At 50.1% G+C, this 19340-nt stretch overlaps 10 protein-coding genes across 10 annotated transcripts; 4 read left to right on the top strand and 6 right to left on the bottom strand.

The window, feature by feature from the left end:
• Positions 1 to 872: 872 nt before the first annotated feature.
• On the top strand, positions 873 to 1872 carry N7511_000526 (WW domain-containing protein; the record flags this gene model as incomplete). Its single annotated transcript, XM_057122951.1, has 2 exons — positions 873 to 901; positions 1071 to 1872. The coding sequence occupies 2 exons, from the start codon at positions 873 to 875 to the stop codon at positions 1870 to 1872; spliced, it is 831 nt and encodes a 276-aa protein (XP_056988684.1).
• A 911-nt stretch (positions 1873 to 2783) lies between these two features.
• N7511_000525 (uncharacterized protein) lies at positions 2784 to 3532 on the top strand (the record flags this gene model as incomplete). The annotated part of the gene is made up of 2 exons (XM_057122950.1): positions 2784 to 3012; positions 3069 to 3532. The coding sequence occupies 2 exons, from the start codon at positions 2784 to 2786 to the stop codon at positions 3530 to 3532; spliced, it is 693 nt and encodes a 230-aa protein (XP_056988683.1).
• Positions 3533 to 3762: 230 nt separating this feature from the next.
• On the bottom strand, positions 3763 to 5539 carry N7511_000524 (putative ceramide glucosyltransferase; the record flags this gene model as incomplete). Its single annotated transcript, XM_057122949.1, has 2 exons — positions 3763 to 5335; positions 5403 to 5539. The coding sequence occupies 2 exons, from the start codon at positions 5537 to 5539 to the stop codon at positions 3763 to 3765; spliced, it is 1710 nt and encodes a 569-aa protein (XP_056988682.1).
• A 504-nt stretch (positions 5540 to 6043) lies between these two features.
• On the bottom strand, positions 6044 to 7602 carry N7511_000523 (H3 histone acetyltransferase RTT109; the record flags this gene model as incomplete). Its single annotated transcript, XM_057122948.1, has 2 exons — positions 6044 to 6188; positions 6245 to 7602. 2 exons carry the CDS (start codon positions 7600 to 7602, stop codon positions 6044 to 6046), a joined length of 1503 nt encoding a protein of 500 aa, XP_056988681.1.
• A 654-nt stretch (positions 7603 to 8256) lies between these two features.
• N7511_000522 (uncharacterized protein) lies at positions 8257 to 9949 on the bottom strand (the record flags this gene model as incomplete). Its single annotated transcript, XM_057122947.1, has 7 exons — positions 8257 to 8448; positions 8781 to 9252; positions 9306 to 9430; positions 9479 to 9540; positions 9594 to 9625; positions 9675 to 9694; positions 9782 to 9949. 7 exons carry the CDS (start codon positions 9947 to 9949, stop codon positions 8257 to 8259), a joined length of 1071 nt encoding a protein of 356 aa, XP_056988680.1.
• Positions 9950 to 10344: 395 nt separating this feature from the next.
• Positions 10345 to 13405, bottom strand: N7511_000521 (Hid1 family protein; the record flags this gene model as incomplete). Its single annotated transcript, XM_057122946.1, has 7 exons — positions 10345 to 10860; positions 10928 to 11725; positions 11773 to 12126; positions 12186 to 12428; positions 12478 to 12575; positions 12629 to 13250; positions 13310 to 13405. The coding sequence occupies 7 exons, from the start codon at positions 13403 to 13405 to the stop codon at positions 10345 to 10347; spliced, it is 2727 nt and encodes a 908-aa protein (XP_056988679.1).
• A 356-nt stretch (positions 13406 to 13761) lies between these two features.
• On the bottom strand, positions 13762 to 14634 carry N7511_000520 (uncharacterized protein; the record flags this gene model as incomplete). The annotated part of the gene is made up of 2 exons (XM_057122945.1): positions 13762 to 14356; positions 14414 to 14634. 2 exons carry the CDS (start codon positions 14632 to 14634, stop codon positions 13762 to 13764), a joined length of 816 nt encoding a protein of 271 aa, XP_056988678.1.
• A 387-nt stretch (positions 14635 to 15021) lies between these two features.
• On the top strand, positions 15022 to 16820 carry N7511_000519 (uncharacterized protein; the record flags this gene model as incomplete). Its single annotated transcript, XM_057122944.1, has 3 exons — positions 15022 to 15556; positions 15609 to 15997; positions 16050 to 16820. The coding sequence occupies 3 exons, from the start codon at positions 15022 to 15024 to the stop codon at positions 16818 to 16820; spliced, it is 1695 nt and encodes a 564-aa protein (XP_056988677.1).
• Positions 16821 to 17078: 258 nt separating this feature from the next.
• N7511_000518 (uncharacterized protein) lies at positions 17079 to 18205 on the bottom strand (the record flags this gene model as incomplete). The annotated part of the gene is made up of 2 exons (XM_057122943.1): positions 17079 to 18040; positions 18100 to 18205. 2 exons carry the CDS (start codon positions 18203 to 18205, stop codon positions 17079 to 17081), a joined length of 1068 nt encoding a protein of 355 aa, XP_056988676.1.
• A 246-nt stretch (positions 18206 to 18451) lies between these two features.
• N7511_000517 (mitochondrial 54S ribosomal protein bL19m) lies at positions 18452 to 19273 on the top strand (the record flags this gene model as incomplete). Its single annotated transcript, XM_057122942.1, has 3 exons — positions 18452 to 18647; positions 18709 to 19090; positions 19162 to 19273. The coding sequence occupies 3 exons, from the start codon at positions 18452 to 18454 to the stop codon at positions 19271 to 19273; spliced, it is 690 nt and encodes a 229-aa protein (XP_056988675.1).
• Between the last annotated feature and the right edge of the window lie 67 nt (positions 19274 to 19340).

The following is a 19340-nucleotide window of genomic DNA, read 5'->3' as shown; positions in this document are numbered from 1 at the left end:
AAGGTACCGGTGCTTCGTCATGAGCAATTGTAAAGACCAGAAATACGACATTTGTTGTTCTAATTAAGAAATAGTGGCATATGGCAGTGTAAAATCGATGTACTATCTTAGAATTAAATTTGTATCTTGGTGAGTAAACATTGTTGGTGGGCGTTATATATTGTGGAAATGCTTGATACATAGTTCCGATTTTAACAAAGAAAAAAACCACAACTTCATGATTTTGACCTAGAGTGTCCGTTCAGCACATTAGTCTATATATATGTATACTACATCAATCTGACACTATCAAACAACATCGCTGTGTATCGACTGTAGCGAGAATATCTGTTGCATGACCCCAAATAGGAAGTACAACTCCTGTTTACACCAGTTTGCATCCTACGAAGAACGAAGAAGGGATATCTGGGACTATTTGCCCCTGCCTACATCATAATCATCATACTGCTAAGGCTCATGGTTACAATTGTTCTCCTTGCCATTAAGTTCTAAGATGCAAGTGCAAAAAGTGATTTGTCTTCGCTGTTAGTATCTCAATTGTGGCATACTGAATTTGAACTACAACTCAGATGATAAAGCTTCAATAGAAGAATTGAACTAGAATGATCCTGTAGCCAATGTCATTCTCTAGGAGATCTAAAATTTGAGAAAAACACCTGTAGCATACAGTAGTCTGGGTCAATTTGACATTAACTGTACGATAAGTGGTTGATTGGAGGATTGCGCGCGGGAAGCACAGGTAGTCGTATGAGATATGACCGTTAAACGAATCTTCAGTAACTATCTAGTTATAAGGTAAGGCGCAGTTGGTCAGCTTGTACGACGAGAAGATGCCTCGAACCATCGACGCGGGGGCCCGCAAACTGCACAACATGGCCGCTGAGGCGACCGTATCGAGGCGGTGAGGTAAATTATGGCGCACGGACCCCACCGACAGGCAAAATGCGCGAATTGGATGTATTGCTTCATCTTCATCTTCATCGTTGCACCCAATTGCGTACAAGTCAAGCCCTGTGCTAACCACCATGTCTGCCCCGTCTTCCCCCCCCGGAAGGTCGCGCGTCAGCTAGCCCACAGCGTACAGGATCCTCCCCCGCACCTGCCTCGCCGCAGGCTTCGACAGAGGACAAACATGACACCAACCAAAGCAAGCAAGAGGAGGAGAATGATGATCTGCAATCCGCGAAAGAACAGTCAGAACCACAAGTCGAAAAACCAGACATAAGCGAAACAGCAGCAGCCGACGATGCAGCTGCGCCGCCATTGCCCGATGAAGTCCCTCCACCACTGCCTGACGAGGCCCCGCCAGCAAAAGCCGAAGATGATGGATGGGAACCCTCATGGGATCCTGCCGCGCAAAGTTATTATTTCTACAACCGCTTCACTGGGGTTTCGCAGTGGGAAAACCCCCGTGTGCCCCAGGCCTCGGTCCCCGCGGCACCAGGTACAGAAGAACCCAGCCAGGAAGAAGCACCCCGCAAAGCACCAGTACTTGGTGGCTACAATCCCGCCATTCACGGCGACTACGATCCAACCGCAGCATACGCGCAGCAATATGAAGAACAGGAGGCCGAGTCGAGCACGGCAGGCCAGGACGCGGCCGCCGCATATGCCGCTACCGGCACCTTCAATCGCTTTACTGGTAGATGGCAAGCGGAAGAGATCAACCCCGAAAACCACAATGATGAGAACAAGTCCCGGCGGCAGATGAATGCTTTCTTTGATGTGGACGCTGCTGCAAACAGCCACGACGGCCGCAGCCTACGGGCAGAGCGCAGCGCTAGGAAGTTGACCAAGGCAGAGCTGAAGCAGTTCAAGGAAAAGCGTCGCGAAAAGAAGGAAGAGAAACGCCGTGCCTGGTTGAGGGATTAGAGGCTTTCGACTTATTGTTTGATTATGGTGGGGTTTGCTGTACCTTCTCATTGCTGCTTGTCGCATATTTCCGTTTCGGAGCTTTTTTGATACCTTCTCACTAGATGTGAGACTCGGGGCGTTTGAGCTTACCTTTGTTTATGTTTTACCTAGGCGTTTTGCCTTGCATGTGGGATAGAGGCACCTCGTCTGGACCCCACGATTGAGCAATTCTGTACAATGTACTCTGTATGATTATGAATATCTCTAATTGAGACGATTGCTCTTGACACTCTCAACACTCAACCCTCTTAACCCTCTTGACCTTGAAGAGAACCTCGTCTTATACTCGTGGTCCCCACTATCAGTCACATGACCCGATATCAATTCTTTTTTTTTTTTGCAGCACTTCATTTGCGGCATAGACCACATCAAAAGCAAACAAAGAAGCAAAGGTGAGATTGAACATTCCGTATTCTCGTCGCTTGCAAATTTGTGGGGGAACAGATAGATCCTTGAATTCTTGATGCAATTTTGTGGCTTGAATTTGTCCCGCTAGAGATTGATGCCCTTATCAAGAGGGAGAAATTGCATGAAGATCTTGCGGGGAGAATATCATGCAGCCTGGGGGCCATGAGATCGTCTGATACTGTTGTTATGCAAAATCGCATCCTACTCGAATGGGCTCTTTGGTCTTGAAATTGTGAAAAAGTCCCATACTGACACCCCACTAGCTACATATATCTGCACCTATCACCAAAGCAGACCCTGCCAAAGTCACCTACCGGTTCTTAGAACAGAACTTGCAAGAGGTTAGAAGACAAAATTCGTCCTTGAGAGAAAAAATCGAAGTTAATCATACAAAAAAGCGGAATATAAAAAAAACAAACACCCCCACCAAAGCAAAGAAGAAAAACCCCAAAGCACACAACATGTCCACCTCAGTGCCAATCACCCTCTCAGCCGAGGCAATCGACGATCTCATCTACGACGCCCGCGCCGGCGACCTTGAAGCCCTGAACGAGGATGTAGCCAACCTAGCCAGCCAGCACAGCTGCAACGAGGCCCAGATCGTGGCCTCCGCCATCGACCTCGCAGACCAGAGCGAGGGTGGCTCAGGGTCTTGTGTGCTGCATTTCCCCGCTGCCAATGGAAACATCGGTGAGTGTGATACCGACAACCACCCTGTCTCAAATGCATTCTAACATTCGCCCTAGAAATCCTCAACGCCCTTCTCCAGAAACTCTCTGCTGCAGATGCTGCTCAGCGCTCGGCTCTTATTAACCACCGCAACTACTCTGGCAACACGCCTCTGCACTGGGCTGCGCTGAACACGCACTTGGAATGTGTCAAGGCTCTTGTTGGAGCTGGTGCTGACCTTACTGTTAAGAATGATGCCGGTCACGATGCTGTCTTCCTTGCTGAGCGTAAGGCCTGGGAGGCTCTTGAGAAGGATGCTCAGGAGGGTGAGGGTGAAGGCGAGGGCCAAGACCAGGATCAGGAGATCGAGATCACTATTGGTGGTGAAGGTGAGGGCGAGGGCGAGGCTAAGGATGTTGGCGAGATGTCTGCGGGCAGACAGGTTGTTGAGTGGTTGCTTGCTTCGGATGTTGCTGCTAGTCTGGAGAAGGGGGCTACTGAGGGTTCCGCTTCTGGCTCTGGTGAGGGTGCATCTGCTTGAGTTTGGTCTTTTTCTTTGAAATGATTCGAAATGACGGGGAAAAGTTAGCATAGATTTGGAGATTCGGGTACTTCTTGTGGAATTCTTTTGTTATTGTCAATATTCATTCATGATTTAATATGGGTGTTTTTTTTTTCATCTCCAACCGTCGTAATATCACATTGCAAGGCTATGCAGGGCTTGAAATGCTAGTCTAGTATACATAATGTTCATATGGGCTCGTATACACATCAATCGCTTCGAACTTTGCCCGCTTTGCTGTTGGGACGCTGGGCTGGGACAGAACCCGCGTTGGCTGCACTGGACGAAAGCATCGGCGGAGCAGGGTCGATCTCGCGGACTCTTGCGTCAAAGCCGACCTTGAAGCGGCGGTCTCGCCATACGACTGTCACGCCGCCGTACACAGCCATGATCCAAATGGGGAGGGCCAGCATTTCACGACCAAGCCAAGCGGCAAACCATTGCATGAAGGAGCGTCGTGTAGTCTGGGATGATCGGTAACGTTGGGGGCGCGTGAAGGCCGGAGTACTTTCATCCATCTCAATGGCCTTTGCGGAGTGAAGCTTGATGTACAGCGTCCAGTCAACCAGTATCCAAGAAGTCATACTCAAGATGAAGCAAACTAAAAATGCCATCCAAGTTCCCAGGCTGGATGCCCACTGCACACCTTTCTGCTCAAGATGCGGTGCCAGTGCTGCTGTAACGCCCCAAGCGCCGTAGATACTGCAGAGAAATGACTCGGTGCCAGGCTCGACAAGTGTCGCGAGGAGAACGGTGAACTTGCGGACCCGTAGCCAGCGGACTCGGCGTGCAATATATGCCGGCACACTCATGTTTGCAACAGGCTGTATAGCCAAGTCGCCAAAGACCATGGCATGTTTGCCCCAACGTTCCCCAAGCTCTTTCTCTTCCCGTACCTTCTTCCTCCAGAGAAGATCACCGATCAGATGGTCCTCGCATATGTTTTCCGAGAAGAAGTCGATACCGGCATGGTATGCCTGGGGATTTGAACACGACGGAGCAGTGAGATAGTCGAGATGAGATCGGCGGAACATGTTAGATTTACCCACAATACAAGGCGCAACGAGAACGGTATTGATAGCCGTATACATCTTTGCATGGGCAGAGGACAGAAACAGCTCTTCCAGTCGACCGCCTCCGGTCGAAATCATAGCCGCCGGGCCATCCTCCGGACGAACAGAGGACATGGCTGCCGCGGCAATATTTGCATCTGCATTCGAAGGCTGGGGATCGTTATCCAAAAGCGCCTGGCGCTCTTCAAGCAAGTTGCTTTCCCCCGTCACATCCACAGCCACAGGCAGGTGATGCACGAACTTGTATTTCTTGCCCGGCGTCGCTCCAGTGCCGCACAGTCGATCCACCATGCGGCTGCAAACACCCTTTCCAACCCAGACATTACAGTCGATGATCCAAATGATGTCACCCTTCGCTTCGCGGTAGGCACGGCTCATATTTCGGATCTTAGGATTCGGGCCTAGCGCGTAGGTACTCGTTCCATCTTGCTGCAACAGCGGATCTTCCTCTTCAACGAAAACGCGCGCGTCGACATCCGGGAAGTCGGCGATGAGCCTGCACAGTGTGGGGTAGGCGGGATCGTCTCGTGTCGACACGCAGAGACAAATGGTTAGCTTGTCGCGCGGATATTCCTGGCGGAAGGTAGCAGCGAGGCAGTCATAGAGGTGTGGTTCGAGACCTTTGACTGGTCGGATGGCGGTGACGTGCGGTGCGTCGGCGGCGTTTGCTAGACGGGACCGGCGTGGCTGTCGCGAGAAATATTTCCATCTAGCGGGCGAAGAAGTTAGTTTAGTGGCCTGGTTCTGCTGATCGTGGGGATCTGGTTGAATTGTACATCTGGAAATATCCCAAGGCGCATACTAGTTGCACGACTGTGTACCAGATCAGAGCAAACCAGCTGGCTGCGACGGGCACCGATAGAGCGCCATCAGCGAACCGGGAGAAGAAGGACAAGGTGGTAGACTCTAGCATGGGATTGAAGGCGACAACATAGGCAGGACATTCCCGAAGAAAAGAAGTAAGAAACGCAGGAAGTGCCAGAGGTGCAGGTGGATTTCATTTTTGGCGGTGGATTGGGCTCCCGCCCCAGCTGACGACCCTCGCATACTGTACGCATCGTATGTTGGATTTATTTTGCTATTCATTCTTAGGGATTTCGAAGATCTCAATGGAGAATTGCAGCTCCTAGAGAGCTTCACAGGGCAACCCGTGAACCTAATTTACACAAAGCTGCCGAAAATTGGCTTACGCCCTCCAAAGGCCAAAATGCATCGCGTACGCGGATGCCCCGGAAATAAGCATGTCCAGGCAACTAGCGATTGTCGCTACTAATATTCATGCAAAGTACCGAAGACCCGAAATAAGAATAAGAAAAAGGCTATACTCCTCCCAAAACTCCAAAGTCACATCCCAGTAGAAACAAGCTCGCGTATCACGTTTTCTTCTTCTTGCGAACCAAGCTGGGTTGAAGCACATTCACTGGAGTTGGTTGCGAGGGAGCTGGAACGTGTCGCTTGATCCAATGGGCTTTTGGCTACCCACAGCAGATGTGTTTCCTTCACCCTCAGACTTCTTGCGCTTGCGGATCAATCCAAGGTCGAGCACATTGTTGGTGTTGGTGCTAGTGTTGTCGTCTGCAGGCCGAGGTGCATCACTGCTAGCGGTCCTGCTGCCTACAACCTTTTTCCCCAGGTAAGCTCATCTGCAAGCGAAGCAACCTGGTCGACATATATTCTTGTACTAGCGACAACTTCTTTCTCGTCATAGAAATGATCTAGAACGGAGTCCATCATCTTCTTGTAGTCTGCCTCGTGGAGGACGACATGTCCACGCCCGGCTTCTGGCCAGTCGAAGGGGTTGAGATCGTTTGATGTATCGTCTCGAGGAAGCTCAATAGAGGTCGCAGTAGGTTGCACATCTACTGTCGATGCCGATGTTTCCGTGTTTTCGGGTTCGCTGGGTTCGACCTGCGATTTGTTTTCCATAGTCACTGCAGACACCTCTGGTCCATTCTGGGTCTGACCTGGCTCAGCGGCACGGGTACGGCTTTCCATTGAGGTCGAATTCATCAGACCAGGAGGATTGATAACAAGCCACAAGAAGCCAACCAGACGACCGGCAGAGCATTCCTGGCGGAAAGACATCATCTCCCAGAACTGATCCAGGGATCGGACACTTCGCCATCTCCCGTCATTAGGAGGAGCAGGTTGACCCTCCTCTTGCTCAGGAAGCTCGCCATCAAGATCAACAAGGAAGCGTGTCTTGGGATCGTCCGGGAAACGGGGAACCAAACATCGAGGAGGAGCCGAGGGATCGTGGTACAGCTGTTTCAACGGATAACTATTGAGCCACCGCGGTCGATCCGAGGCGTCGGACTTAGCCGTAGGTGGAAAAAAGTTACGCGTCTCAAAGCGATCACAGCTTGGAACTATCAAGTACGCGGTAGCAGAAGCCGTGGCCGCCTCGACAGCTTGGTCCATTGACGTTGTTTCCTGAATAGCAGACTCAGGCTCATGCTTGCGCAAGATGGGATCTACAGCGCGACACCACCATTTGATCAAGCCTCGGTCATCCAGGACGTGTTTTTCGGGATTTTCAATACTGCCCGGGAACAAGTACTGGTTCTGGGCGCGGGCAAACAAGGACACAACTAGACGCACGCCGGGCCGCTGTCGCGTTTGTGCTAGATACGAGAGGAAAGTTTTTGAAACCAGTCTCAAAATCGAGACCTTGGGTGGCAGTTTGAGCTGATGCAGGAGGCCCGTGGAATCGGCCTTTGAAACAAAAATGACGGTCAAGTGGGCCGTGTTATATACCATCACCTCTATACCAAAAACGATAATCTCTCCTTCATTTTTGGAGTCAATTGACACTGAGAGGAAGTGGTTTTCGCAAAATGTTGGCTCGGACGGCTGACCCGGGGCAGCTGCAAAGAGAGCTTCGCATGGGGTTGGTGTTGAGGAGACATGGCGAACAGTGATCTCAACCCCGGTGGGGAGCACCTCAGCCAAGAGATCTGCCAGATCTAATACCATTCTTGTTCATCCAATGAGAACCGTTGAATTGGTGGTGAGAGGAGGAGAACTGCGGAGCCGTCGACTGAACGCCCTGTGAAGATCACGTGCCAGTGACTATATAAGTTACAGCGTACTTTGCTGTTGATTCTGTGTGATGCAATGAGGTCGGTGGCAGTTATAAGCTTTTATGACTGAAGGAAGAGTACTAGGTATACTTGCAGACTTACATCTGAGCCATGCAAGCTTTGTGAACAAACATGGAGGTCATTGCAGTCATCCTGAATAGGGTATATTCACCCCATGCCAGCATATAAGGCAAATTCCTTTTACACTCATTGCCAGCAAACATCTTGTCGACTCTGAAATCTCTTCTTTATTCTCATTCATAATCCTGCCACGGCCCAACTTCTCATAAGTTTTCACATTTACACATACACCCGCCAAGATCATCACAGAGTAAGCAGATAACCACCTGCCAGATCAAGTCTCGCACCAAGACATGATCTCACATGAAAATGCTTCAAGTTTACTGATAGAAGGTGGCACAAAGGCTTGAGCAGCGTGACCTTACACCTCCAAGATGCCGGTGCCGATGCCATTCAAAAGAGTCTACCGAGACCTCCCCAGTGTGAACCCCTAAATATTGCCCTATAGACTTGCCGCTTATACATGCTAGTCCCTGAAGCCAACAATTTGGCCTGCTGCACTCAGATGCAGATCCGCTACACCTGTGGCCACTCCACCGGAGGCGAGTTTATCAAATGTCGTCGACACATGTACTCCGAGGATGAGCGTTGCCCTGGACGCCAGGTTGTGCATGCTGATGGCAAAGGCAAAGCCTCTCCTCACAAGTGCCGCTCCTGCCTGCGAAGTGCATAAGTAATCACTCTTGAGCGAGACATCTTCCTAGCACAGTGCAATAAGAAAGGAGGAGCCCGCAGATGGATAACACTTTATGGAAAGGCCATGATTCGACCTTGATTCGATATGCCATGGCAAATTCACTCTATGTATTTATTTCTGACCAGCGCCATAAACCTAAATAAGACAAGTAAATGCCACGTGGGATGTAGTGTAAGATGTTACAGCAGATTCTGATGTCATTCAAGCCTGCCGTTTAGAAAAAGGCCGTCACAGCGTCTAGGTCATCGGCGTTGAGCAGGATAACCCCCCTCACGTAGTAGAGTTCTCCATACAAGGTTGCGCGTCCGGATTGGGAACCCAGGCGTGTTCCAGTACCTAGCACCAATCCCGCGCTCATTCGCAGTGGCGATTTGGGCTCGGAGGGTTTGGAGCTGGTCTTCTGATAGGATAGGATCTGTGTCGACAGTGATCTTGCCGACGGCCTTGTTGAAGTCGGTCGAAGCGACTGGCGAGACAACTCCAGTGATATTGGCATATTTGGGGTCGTTCAAGTCTGCCAGAGGTGCATCGAAGAAATAGTCTCGGTCATTCACTGGTGCAACCATATCCAGCGGTGTCTCTCCAGTGCCGATGACAGTGACGGCTCCATTGGTAACAGCCTTTCCATCTTTGACAGTGGTCAGATACCCCTTGGCTCGCAGAGGCTCCAGAGCAGCGATAACTGCTTTGAAGGTCTCGGCGCCAGAGGTCTTCACATCAATAAAGAAATAAAGTGTTTGATCGGAAACAGTGTCCCAAACGCCACTATGTAAACACAGTATAAGCGTCAAATATAGAACTGAAAGAAAGTGACCTACTTCTTGGTTGGTGATGTCACGAATGGGCTCTCTGGGTTCTGGCGTTCCAGAACATCCAGGATAGGATTAATGTACAGAGATTCAAGAGTTCGCTCCTTTGTCAAGGCAGATTGAGCGTGTCCAACCTGGTCCAGTTAGCGTAATAATGCAGAAGAGTAATTCAAATTGCATACATAAAGGGTGCCATTATAAAGCCAGACGTCCGCTTCAGTGGACGTACAGCCATGAGACAGACCTGTAAAGCGATGAGTTAAGAGCCAGCACAATTGAGCCACACAAGTTACCCACCAGTATAAAATGGCTCATCGCGCCAGTAATCGCTGTTTTTGGGTTAGTATTTGATTTATTGGATGTTTGGGATTTTCGTACTTATGAGAATGAACAGGAATCTAGCCATCCGCCCTTAGGTCAATAACAATGATTTTCCACAAGAAGAAGATTGGCTAAGAAAGAGCCAACCAAGAATGTATACTCACGGGTAAAAGATCCCGGGTTATATCGGTCGGATATCCATATTCTTTGCTACCGTGGGTGTTCTTCAATATGCTCTGCAGGCTGGAGGTGATCGCCCCAAAAGCAGGAACCGGCCCCGCGAACAGAGCCACAACAATACCGGTAATGAACAGCATGAAGACAGAGAACATAACTTTTCGCAACCAATTTAAATTAGAGACGCGAAAGGACCGCGATGCCAGTTGAAGGGTAGTTGAGGATGGAGTTCTTGCGACGATCGGAACGCGGATCTCGTGCACGTGTTCGTCAAGGAGGTCTTGGTTGCTCACCACGCAACAGGAGCCAGCGACTTCAATTCTATTCGATATTTGATATTGCGTATTTGATATTTGATATTCCTTACAGGAAGAGCTTAGTCAATAGGAAAAACACATGGTATTTGAACGCGATGGCTAAAATGGGTGCTCAAAAGACATGGAAACCACGGACGAGTCACGCATCTAAGGAATGCATGTCGAAGCCCGGGATTATCGATGCAAAGTCATATCGTGAGAATGATGGCTATGTACGTCATGAGTGTATGACCTTAAATCTCTCGCACACTCGGTGAAGAGGCACTTCCAGACTCCTGAGAGATGGAGTTACGACCCCGAAGACTCAGATTTCCTATGCGCTGAACGAGATTGCTGCCAACCGCATCAACTGCCCCCTTGGGTGCGAGCAAGGTAGGGCCTTGGGCGGCGGCTTCTTGAACTCGGAAAAGTCTGATTCCCGTGCCGTTCCAGACACCCACACTTCCTGGTGTTCCACCACCAGCAGAACCAACCACCATCTCGCTGGAGAAAATGAAGCCCCAGAGCAGTGATTCATACCAGCCCATTGAAAGGGCAGACCACTCAAATGATTGTACGCGGACGGGGGTAGGTTCAGAGATGATGCCCTTGACCTCGGGTTCCTCGGCAAATGATGGGAGGTTGTGAATTAGCGTACGTGCCTCGGGGCTAGCTGTGCTTTGAAGAGCCGAATCAGGAATATGAGGTGCGATTGCGGAGATGATAGTGAGGACCGTGTGCAGAGGCAGCTCGGGCAGCCAAGATTCGAGCTAGGAAGCCATGTTAATAACAATATCTCGTACTGCTTAGGGAGGAAATCTGTTGGCTTTAACTTACCCAATGAACAGTAGGAGTAAAGCCACTGGCAGAGGCAGGGAATAAAGCAGAAATACTGGTCTGGCTCGTCATGCTGTTTTGACGAGAAAAGGAAGGCTTTCCAGCAGGCTTCTTTCCGCGTGCTTTCTCAGACATGCCTCGTACTTGCTGTGCTCCAGTCTCGTCGATGGTGGAGGCCATCGAGGCCCTCCGCGAAGTCTGAGCTGATGGCGTCTGAGAAGGAGTGTGTTCCTCTCCCTCATCATCAGAGTCATCATCACCGATAGAAAAGGGGCTGTGCTCCTCGGGAATCCGAGTCAAGGGTGACCGGGCACCAGATGGAGTGTGAAGATCCTCCTCCGACTGTGAAAGGGTTGGGCTAACAGGTGCATCAGAAGTGGAAGCCTTCCTCCTTTCATGCTGGCGCTCAATTTCTTGTTGGCCACTTTCAAGTGTGAAAGCACGCGCGGCTTCAAATCGTTGCCTGTACTTCAAGATCGCGTAGACTAGGTATGGGTTGTCTGCAAATGTCAACAAGGGCTCCGTGCTTTGGATAAAGATGGGAGAAAACGGACCTGTGAATTTATGCTCAAGCATGATGCTGATAAAATCGAGCAACGACGCAAGAAGAGTATGGTTTGTCTCATTTGCTAATAAGAAGCTTGGCGCAGACATAGATGAAAATAGTTGAATGACCTTCGAGCAAGCACTGGGGGAAATGTGTTCAACGTAAGGAGCGATATTGTTAAGAATAATCAGCAAAGCAGGGTAGACAGTATCTAGGTTGCCTTTGCTCGTCGTTATCAGGGTATGAATGGACTGCTGCAGTTAGCTTTGTTAGTTTGCTTTTTTACTGCAAGACGTACCATGATCAAAAAGTCGGCGTATGAGCCGCAGAATTTCATCAACCGAATTGATTGTGGTAGAGTTTCTTGTGCGTCAAACTTGTTGTTGAGACTCTTGCCAAATGTTGGCTCTGCGCTCATTGTCTGAAGAATAAAAATGCACATCCGAACGACACCTTGCTTGGCAGGATCAATTCTATACTCCATTGCATAGAATATGCACAGGACCAGGAAGTCATGAGAGCGATTGGAATCGATGATAAAAGACCGGAACCTCTTGTTGCACTGAAGTGTTTCCCAGAAAAGGACTAACATTTCCGGTGCCCATTTTACTGACTTTTGACTCCCAGGAAGATACGAGGCAGTGGCTTGCATCTTTGTTAATAGGTTAGTCAATATATTGGACAGAACGAGGGAACCGAGGAGATAATTACAGGTTGGTTCAAGATTCTTGTCATGCCGTCCACAAGGAATTGGAAGTCTTGAGGTCTATGTAGTCGACCAAAGTAATGGCGATAATAGTTCTTCGGGGGTACACCACGGCCATCCTCAGGAATGGGATAGAGCAAGAGAACAAGGAGCAATTGCACGCAATATATCACCAAGATTTGCCTGGGATCCTTCCAGACAACGTGATCATATGGGACTCTCCATGATGCAGGATTATATTTCATGGCCTATTTGTCGAATAAGTAGCGTTCAATGTATCAAGGGAAGCTGACATACCGTGTTCAAAAGTGAACAAAGAACAGTCAACACAGCCTGTTTATCCTGGCAAGTTGTGATGTAGGTAATGGCCTTGACGCCTTGCACGGGCAATGTACCTAGAACAGTTAACAAAAGCTGAAAGGTTTTCATACATACTGGTCAGACTTACTTGATGGTAAGTACATGGCCTTTCCAGTGAGTGTAAGCATGAGTCGAAGGATCTCGCATCGGTTGCTTTCCAATTGTTTGTTGGAGCTCATTGCCGTGTTGCAGCCCACACCACTCTGCCAGATTGAATATGATACCTTGCCCTTGGCAGTCGGAAGCCGGGGAATGGTAAAATCGGCAAAGAAGAGTAAGTCCACTAATGTGTCTATCAACTCCTCCGCGAGAGGCTTCGTGTCTTCATAGTCCGCGGCGCGTGGTGACGTCTGATCTTGTTCGTCCTCAGGCTGTGCGTCATCAAAGAGGACCTCGCCAGAAATCTGCGCTTGTCGGGTCATTCGCTTTCGGCGTGCCCAGAAAAACTTATCTTCCCATTCTTCCAGATGCTCAGCCTCGTAAACATAGGGGAGGAGGCGAGTGAGGACACGGATGCAGTTGAGGGCATCCCGTTCTGGTGCAAGGTCGGGGTCGGGGAACGAAGGATGGTTTCTCAAGACGTTTAATCGCGACGTGACGGCGAGCAAGAGCGTTTCAAAGTTGGTCAAGGCATGATCGCGAGTTCGCCGTATGTCGGCTGGTGTAAAGAGGCTGAAGACGTCTTCAGTTGATTCGGGAAGCTCCCAAAACTGTTTGAACAGTTAGCTCTCATGCCCCTGGAGAAGGCTTCAAGTTATGTTGCACATACTCTTGCCCAGTAGGGGTCGTCTGCGGGGATCTCCTGTTCCTCAGAGAGGCGGAAGATGCCCTGTTTGAACACAAGCTTGGACTCCGAAGCCCCCATGACGTAAGACAAGAGCTACTTATGCCGTCGTGGGCTTCATGCAGAGTGAAGCGCAACAAAAGTCGAGGTGGTGATTTGCCAGGAAAGGTTGCCGGATGTGTTGCCAAGTGCTGGTGGTTGGCGGTCCTAATCTTGCGGGCGCGGGATTTGGCCTGAGAACACGGGGGAGCTGATCTGCAGAGTGCCCACAATTTACACAGCTAGGCGCATATTTAGAACGTCGATTCTTCCAGAACTTAATAATCTTAAAAGAAGTTGTTATACTCGTAGTACATTAAAAATGAATCGCTATGACACCATGACCATGCCCATGACCCGAGCGCCCATTTGAGAATATTGTTCAAAACCCTAGAGAATCAAAGTGCACCATTGCTTGCGGAAAGCCGTCGGCTTCTCTCATACAACCACTTATTCTTCACCCCCAAGCTAGCGCGCTTACCAGCAAGCGGAGAAGGTGTACTTGGACCGAGACTCGACTCTCCAAATGACGATGCTCCGAAGGAGGATGCCCCGAACGAGGATGCCCCGAATGAGGACGAGCCAAAGCTCTGTCGTCGACCAGAATCTAAACCTCCATTGGAAACAGCTTTGTAAAGCAAGGGGCTCGAGACTGGAGAGTAAGGAGTACCTGCCGAGGGTCTTCGCTCTGAAAAGCTTGCATTTGCAGACATTGGGGAGGATGGCCTGCTTGCGGGACTAGGCTTGCGCGAAGTCGAGAGGCGATATCTAGGGGGAGTGGCAAAGGTGGTCCCTGGAGTTGCAGGCGGGGTCGCAGAAGGGTCCAACCCAAGGAGCTTTCGTTGAGTGGGAGTAAGAGGAATGTCCGAGAGGTCATCCTTCGGCCGGAAGAGAGGATAGAGCGCCATGATAATATTGGCAAAGAGGAAGAGTTGGCAAATAACCATCGCGAAGTCGCGGAAAGCATCGCCGGTATCGAGGATTTTACTTGAACTGCAACAGAGGCTGTTAACACGCGATGCGCAAGATCCGGGGGTCTCTCCCACTCACTATGCTTTGGCAGTTCCCCCGAGAGCATATGTCATTATGAGAACTGCGCCATTCGAGACCAGCCTTTTCACGTTCTTTTCACCAAATGTGGCTGCATTCTGGCGTCTGACTATTTCAGCCAGCATAGGGTGTCGCCATTTGCCCGGGGTCCCAGTGCCCTCGGAAGCAGGAGCCAGCGAAGTCGCTGCTTTAGGAGTAGCAGGTAGAGATGAAGTCGCCATTTGTCGCGCCGGGGAAGAAAATACACGGACAGAGAGGAAAGGCAGAATGGAAGGTTGACTGTAGCTTGGGATCAGCTGCTAATTCCTTGTGTTTTTTTTTTCGACAGGGAGAGAACTCACAGTTTTCAAAGAACTTTGCCAGTACTTACCTAGGGTGAGAAGTGAATGAGAAACTGTGGGTTAGTAGTCAGGTATGCACATAGCCGGGCAATTAAAAAGCCATGTTGTGTTATGTTGATGTTGACGTTCAGATGGCTGGAGGATTAGGAGTTTCGCGGGCTTTTGGTTGACCCGAGCAGCTGAGCTCAGCCAATCAGATGACCATCTTATCAGCTCTGCCCCTCAACGTCATAGTCCCTCTGTTGACACTTCATCAATCTGATCAAAATGTCTGCTTCCATCGTGGAAAGGCTGGACACTCTAGTGGCTGATGTTCTAGCTGACTGGAATATCTACACTACCATTGTTGCCGGTGTTGTTGTTGCCTTCGCTGTGTACTCCGTTGTTTCGTCTCAAGACCCTGATGTCCATCCGTTCCTTCTTGCTCGTCAATCGACTGCATCCCCTATCCGCCAACAGGGCGAATCTGCAACATACAGATGCCTGGAAACTCCACATGGCTTGCCCCTACGATTTGGTCTCAATGTCAAGGATCCCGGTGCGCCAAAATGGACCGGTGGCCGCCGCGGTGACCTGCGTGATATTTGGAAGACCGCTGTGCGTGGAGCTCTGAACGACGATGGCACCAAATCTGGAAAGCAGGGAAAAATCTATACTGTACTGGGGAAAAAGGCCATTGAGCACTCGTTGGGCCAGATCACTCAAGAGATCAACGTTATTGGCAGTCATCTGCGCAGCGCCGATGCGAAGATTGTTGCTATTTGCCTCACAGACTCCATCGAACTGCTGGCTGCGATATTCGGTATGCAGTTATACTCCATTTCTTGAGCTTGATTGCTAATTTTATCATTCAGCGGGTGCTTTCTACGGTTTCAAGGTTGTTATTGTGCCCCATAACCTCCCAGCAGAGACACTATCTGTTCATTTGCAGCAAGCAAAGGCAGATGTGCTCATTGCTGAAGCTGGATCTATTGATCTCTCTGTTATCTCGAAGGATAACAAACAGCTCTCCCTCGCTCTCTGGGTCGCCAAGTATGGCAACCGTCACATGGACTGGAACGTGGTTCCCGAGGACGTCGAGAGTAGCTTGAGTGTGGCAGTTTGGCATGATCTGGTTGAGGAGCACAAGGATATTGCTGGCTTTGATGTTCCAGAGTATGACCCTAAAACAACGACGCCCTCTGTCAGCACTGTTTGGCCCTCTTCTTCTCAATCAGTTCAATTTATCGAGTTCCAGCCGGAGGTGAGATTAACCATGTTTTTTTGATAACAAAACCACTGACAAGCAATTCTAGAATCTTGTTGCAGCTATTGGCGCATTGAACTCATCATTGCCTCGTACCCAGCGCTTCACTCCAGCCGATATTGTCTTGTCCATTGACTCCCTTTCTCGGTCTTACCCACTATGTCAGACTATGGGTGCCCTGTTTGCAAACTCTTCTATTGCCCTCAATTCCGTTGCGGGCGAAAAGGTGGACTTTGCTTTGGCTACTGCTGGTGTGTCACCCACAATCATTATTGCATCGTCGCAGACTATGAGTGATTACCACGAGAAGATCATGCGCCCACACACTGGCCTCATCTCGTCTATTGGTCGCTGGCTTCAAGCAAGAACCCTCGATGCAGGAAACATGCCTAGTCACAACTTCTTTAGCCAGCTGGCTCGCATCGGTCCCACCGCCGAGCTTTCTCTGGACAATTTGCGGCTTCTTTGCATTTCTCACCGTGTTGATGGCAGCTCTATTTCTCGTCTTAGCTCCGAGCAGCTGGCCGAGCTTCGAATTTTCACTGGCGCTCGGGTGGTTTATGCCTTGACCGGACCCGGAGTTGCGGGTGCTATCGCCCAGACCAACGCCTTCGACTACAGACGCCTCACGGGTACCAGCCACTTTGGGGCCCCATTGAGCAGCACTGAGATTACTTTGAAGAACGTCCCCGAGGGCTCCCCTGACGGCGTGGAGGAGGGACAGCTTACTGTATCTGGCCCTGCTGTTATCGATGGCACCACTTCTCTTTCCGTAAGAGCACGCATCGGTACCGACAACACTTTGGAATTGTGCTCTTAAGCGTCATCACGTTGGGGACACGTGAGCAATGTTAGACTCAACTTGATTCTTTCCTTTCGGCATTTTTAGTAAATTTGTTTTCAATACATTGCACCTGAACCAGCGGCTAGCATGAGCGAAAAATGATAGGAAACTATCCATTCTAAGAAATACAAGCGCCAGCTCCGAAAGGTCTGGGAGGAAAGATGTAATATACATGTAGATATGGCTCGATCAGGACCAAAACAAACAGAATAAAAAGACATGCAATTTAGCAGACTATTCCTTCACAGACATGAGCTGCTGGGCCACCGTGTCAGCAAGAACCTGCTTGTTCTTAACACTCTTCAACTGCTCAGCCAATACAGCCTCAAGAGCCTCCGCGCGCGGCATGAGGGAGACAAGCGAGGGGTTTGGCCTGGAAACCAGATTGCCCATCCTAACGGCATTAACAATAGCAAGGTTCTCCTCAGCCCGGAACTGCTTTTCGGCGGGTGTGGTGTATTCATCTTCGAACTTGCCGAGACCCCAATTAGCCTTGAGTGCCTTGCTATAGTTGACAACCTTGGTCGTTAGGGAAGTATCATCAACGTTACACGCGACGCTGAGTTCCAAAAGTGTACCAATAACGAAAGGCTGCTGCTTCGGGTCATTGGCACTGTCGCCTCGGACAGAGTGTTCCGGGCGTTCCATCAAACTGGCCGCCCTTTCCGCCAGTTTCAAAGCATTGACGGTTGTCCTATCCTGGAAGTGACGACGTGATGCGTTATGATGAAGCTCGTAGAATAGACGGCGAGCGATGTTCATGTTGCCCAGGCTTAGGCCAGTGCGGGAGTACTGGTTGGCGCACTCGATGACGGCTGCGAGATTACCAGTTCTGGCGGCTTTGCGGATGATGTACTCCCAACGGTCGGTGCTGATGGTGTAGTTCGACATACGGAGACCGCTGATGAATGGGAAAAGGTTGCTGAAGTCCCTTGTTTCAACCATCATGTGGAGGACTTCCATAGCATCCTTCTTAGAAGGCAATTCGTGCTTGTTCTTCGGCGTTAGGGTGAATTCTTCATTTTCGCTTATCTTCACGGTGATCGGGTCGTGTTCCAATGCCTGGGCGTATTTCGGCTTGAAAACACTCTTTCTCTGTCGCTTAGGAAGTCCAAGGGGAATGAAAAGATCTTGTCGGAAGCGGTCGAGAGCCTGGTCTAATTTAGGGATAGCTGTTGGAGTGAAAGTTGGGATTGCTGTGCCAATGGTCGCTTGTGAGAAATTGAATACCACCACACGAACCATAATTGCATACCTGCTTTGTTACCAAAGCTGCGAACCTGAGATGGTCTCAGCACGGATTGGCTTATCGAGCTGGTAGTGCTCTGACGGAAGAGCCTGCCCACGGCGGTTTGCGCCATTGTAGATCAGCACCAAATGCTGTTCAGAATGATGCAGTGAGGTGGAATGGAGAAAAGACTTCTGGTTCGATTCCTCGCAGTAAGCAATAGACAAAGGAGGTCGAACGAGAAGTATGTGGACGGGAAAAAAGAATCGCGCTGTCTGCAACCCGAACGGGCAAACTTGAGGCTTGGCGGAAATTCTGCCGGTCCGGCCCAGCCAAAACTCGACTCCGACTTTCTTGACTTGACAACCTCATCACAATCATGGCAGCGTTACCAGCAATGCGGCCGCTAGGCTGCCTGAGGTCCCTGATGAGGCCATCGGAGTCAATCACACCCCTCATCAACCACCGATTCATTTCGACAGCCTATAGCAAGAGGCCTCAACGCATCCCTCTTCCTCAGAACATCCCGGAGCAATTCCTCTCTCAGATCCCTCTTCACTACCGCCCGGACCCTAGTACGTGCTAGCACCGATCCAGTTGCCTCTTTTGAGCCTATCTGACTGACATTTTGTGTAGCCAAGGAGCCCGTCAAGGTTTACCCTGCTCCGCCATCTGCCCGCAAAGCATGCCCGGACCCTGTCGCAGCAGTCACCGCATCACAATTGGCCGAGCTTGACCCCAAGGGTGAGCGACAGGCTTTGTTCGACTACCGTCGCAATAAGCGCAGCGTGAAACCCGGTGATATCGTGCGTGTTGTCTTCAAGAACGGCGATCCATTCAACGGAGTTGTTCTGAGCATCAAGCTGCGCGGAATTGAGACTTCGTTCCTCCTGCGCAACGAGCTCACTCGTGTTGCTGTTGAAATGTCCGTCAAGGTCTTCAGTCCTAATGTTCAGAGTGTGGAGATTGTCCAACGCTCGGAGAAGAAGCGCAGAAGAGCGAGATTGTATTACATGAGGTTCGTGCTCCCCATATGTTTTGTTCGTTTCGTCTTTTCATAATTGTTTGCTAATATTTTATGCTTAACAGGGACCGCAAGCACGATCGCCGCAGTGTCGAGAACGTTGTGGCCAGCTACGTCCGCCAGAAGAAGGCCTTCTTGGGTGGTGGTCGTGGAGGCCAGGGTGGTCGACGTCGGTGATCGATTTAGAGGGAGTCTGGCGTGACACCCGTTTGCATAACTATGGCTGTATTACTATTTAACATCT

This window comes from Penicillium nucicola (genome assembly GCF_028828085.1).
Source record: "Penicillium nucicola strain IBT 29836 chromosome Unknown utg000001l, whole genome shotgun sequence".
NCBI lineage: Eukaryota > Fungi > Ascomycota > Eurotiomycetes > Eurotiales > Aspergillaceae > Penicillium > Penicillium nucicola.
The sequence above is the reverse complement of the archived record's forward strand: the minus strand, read 5'-3'. Positions and strand labels throughout refer to the sequence as shown.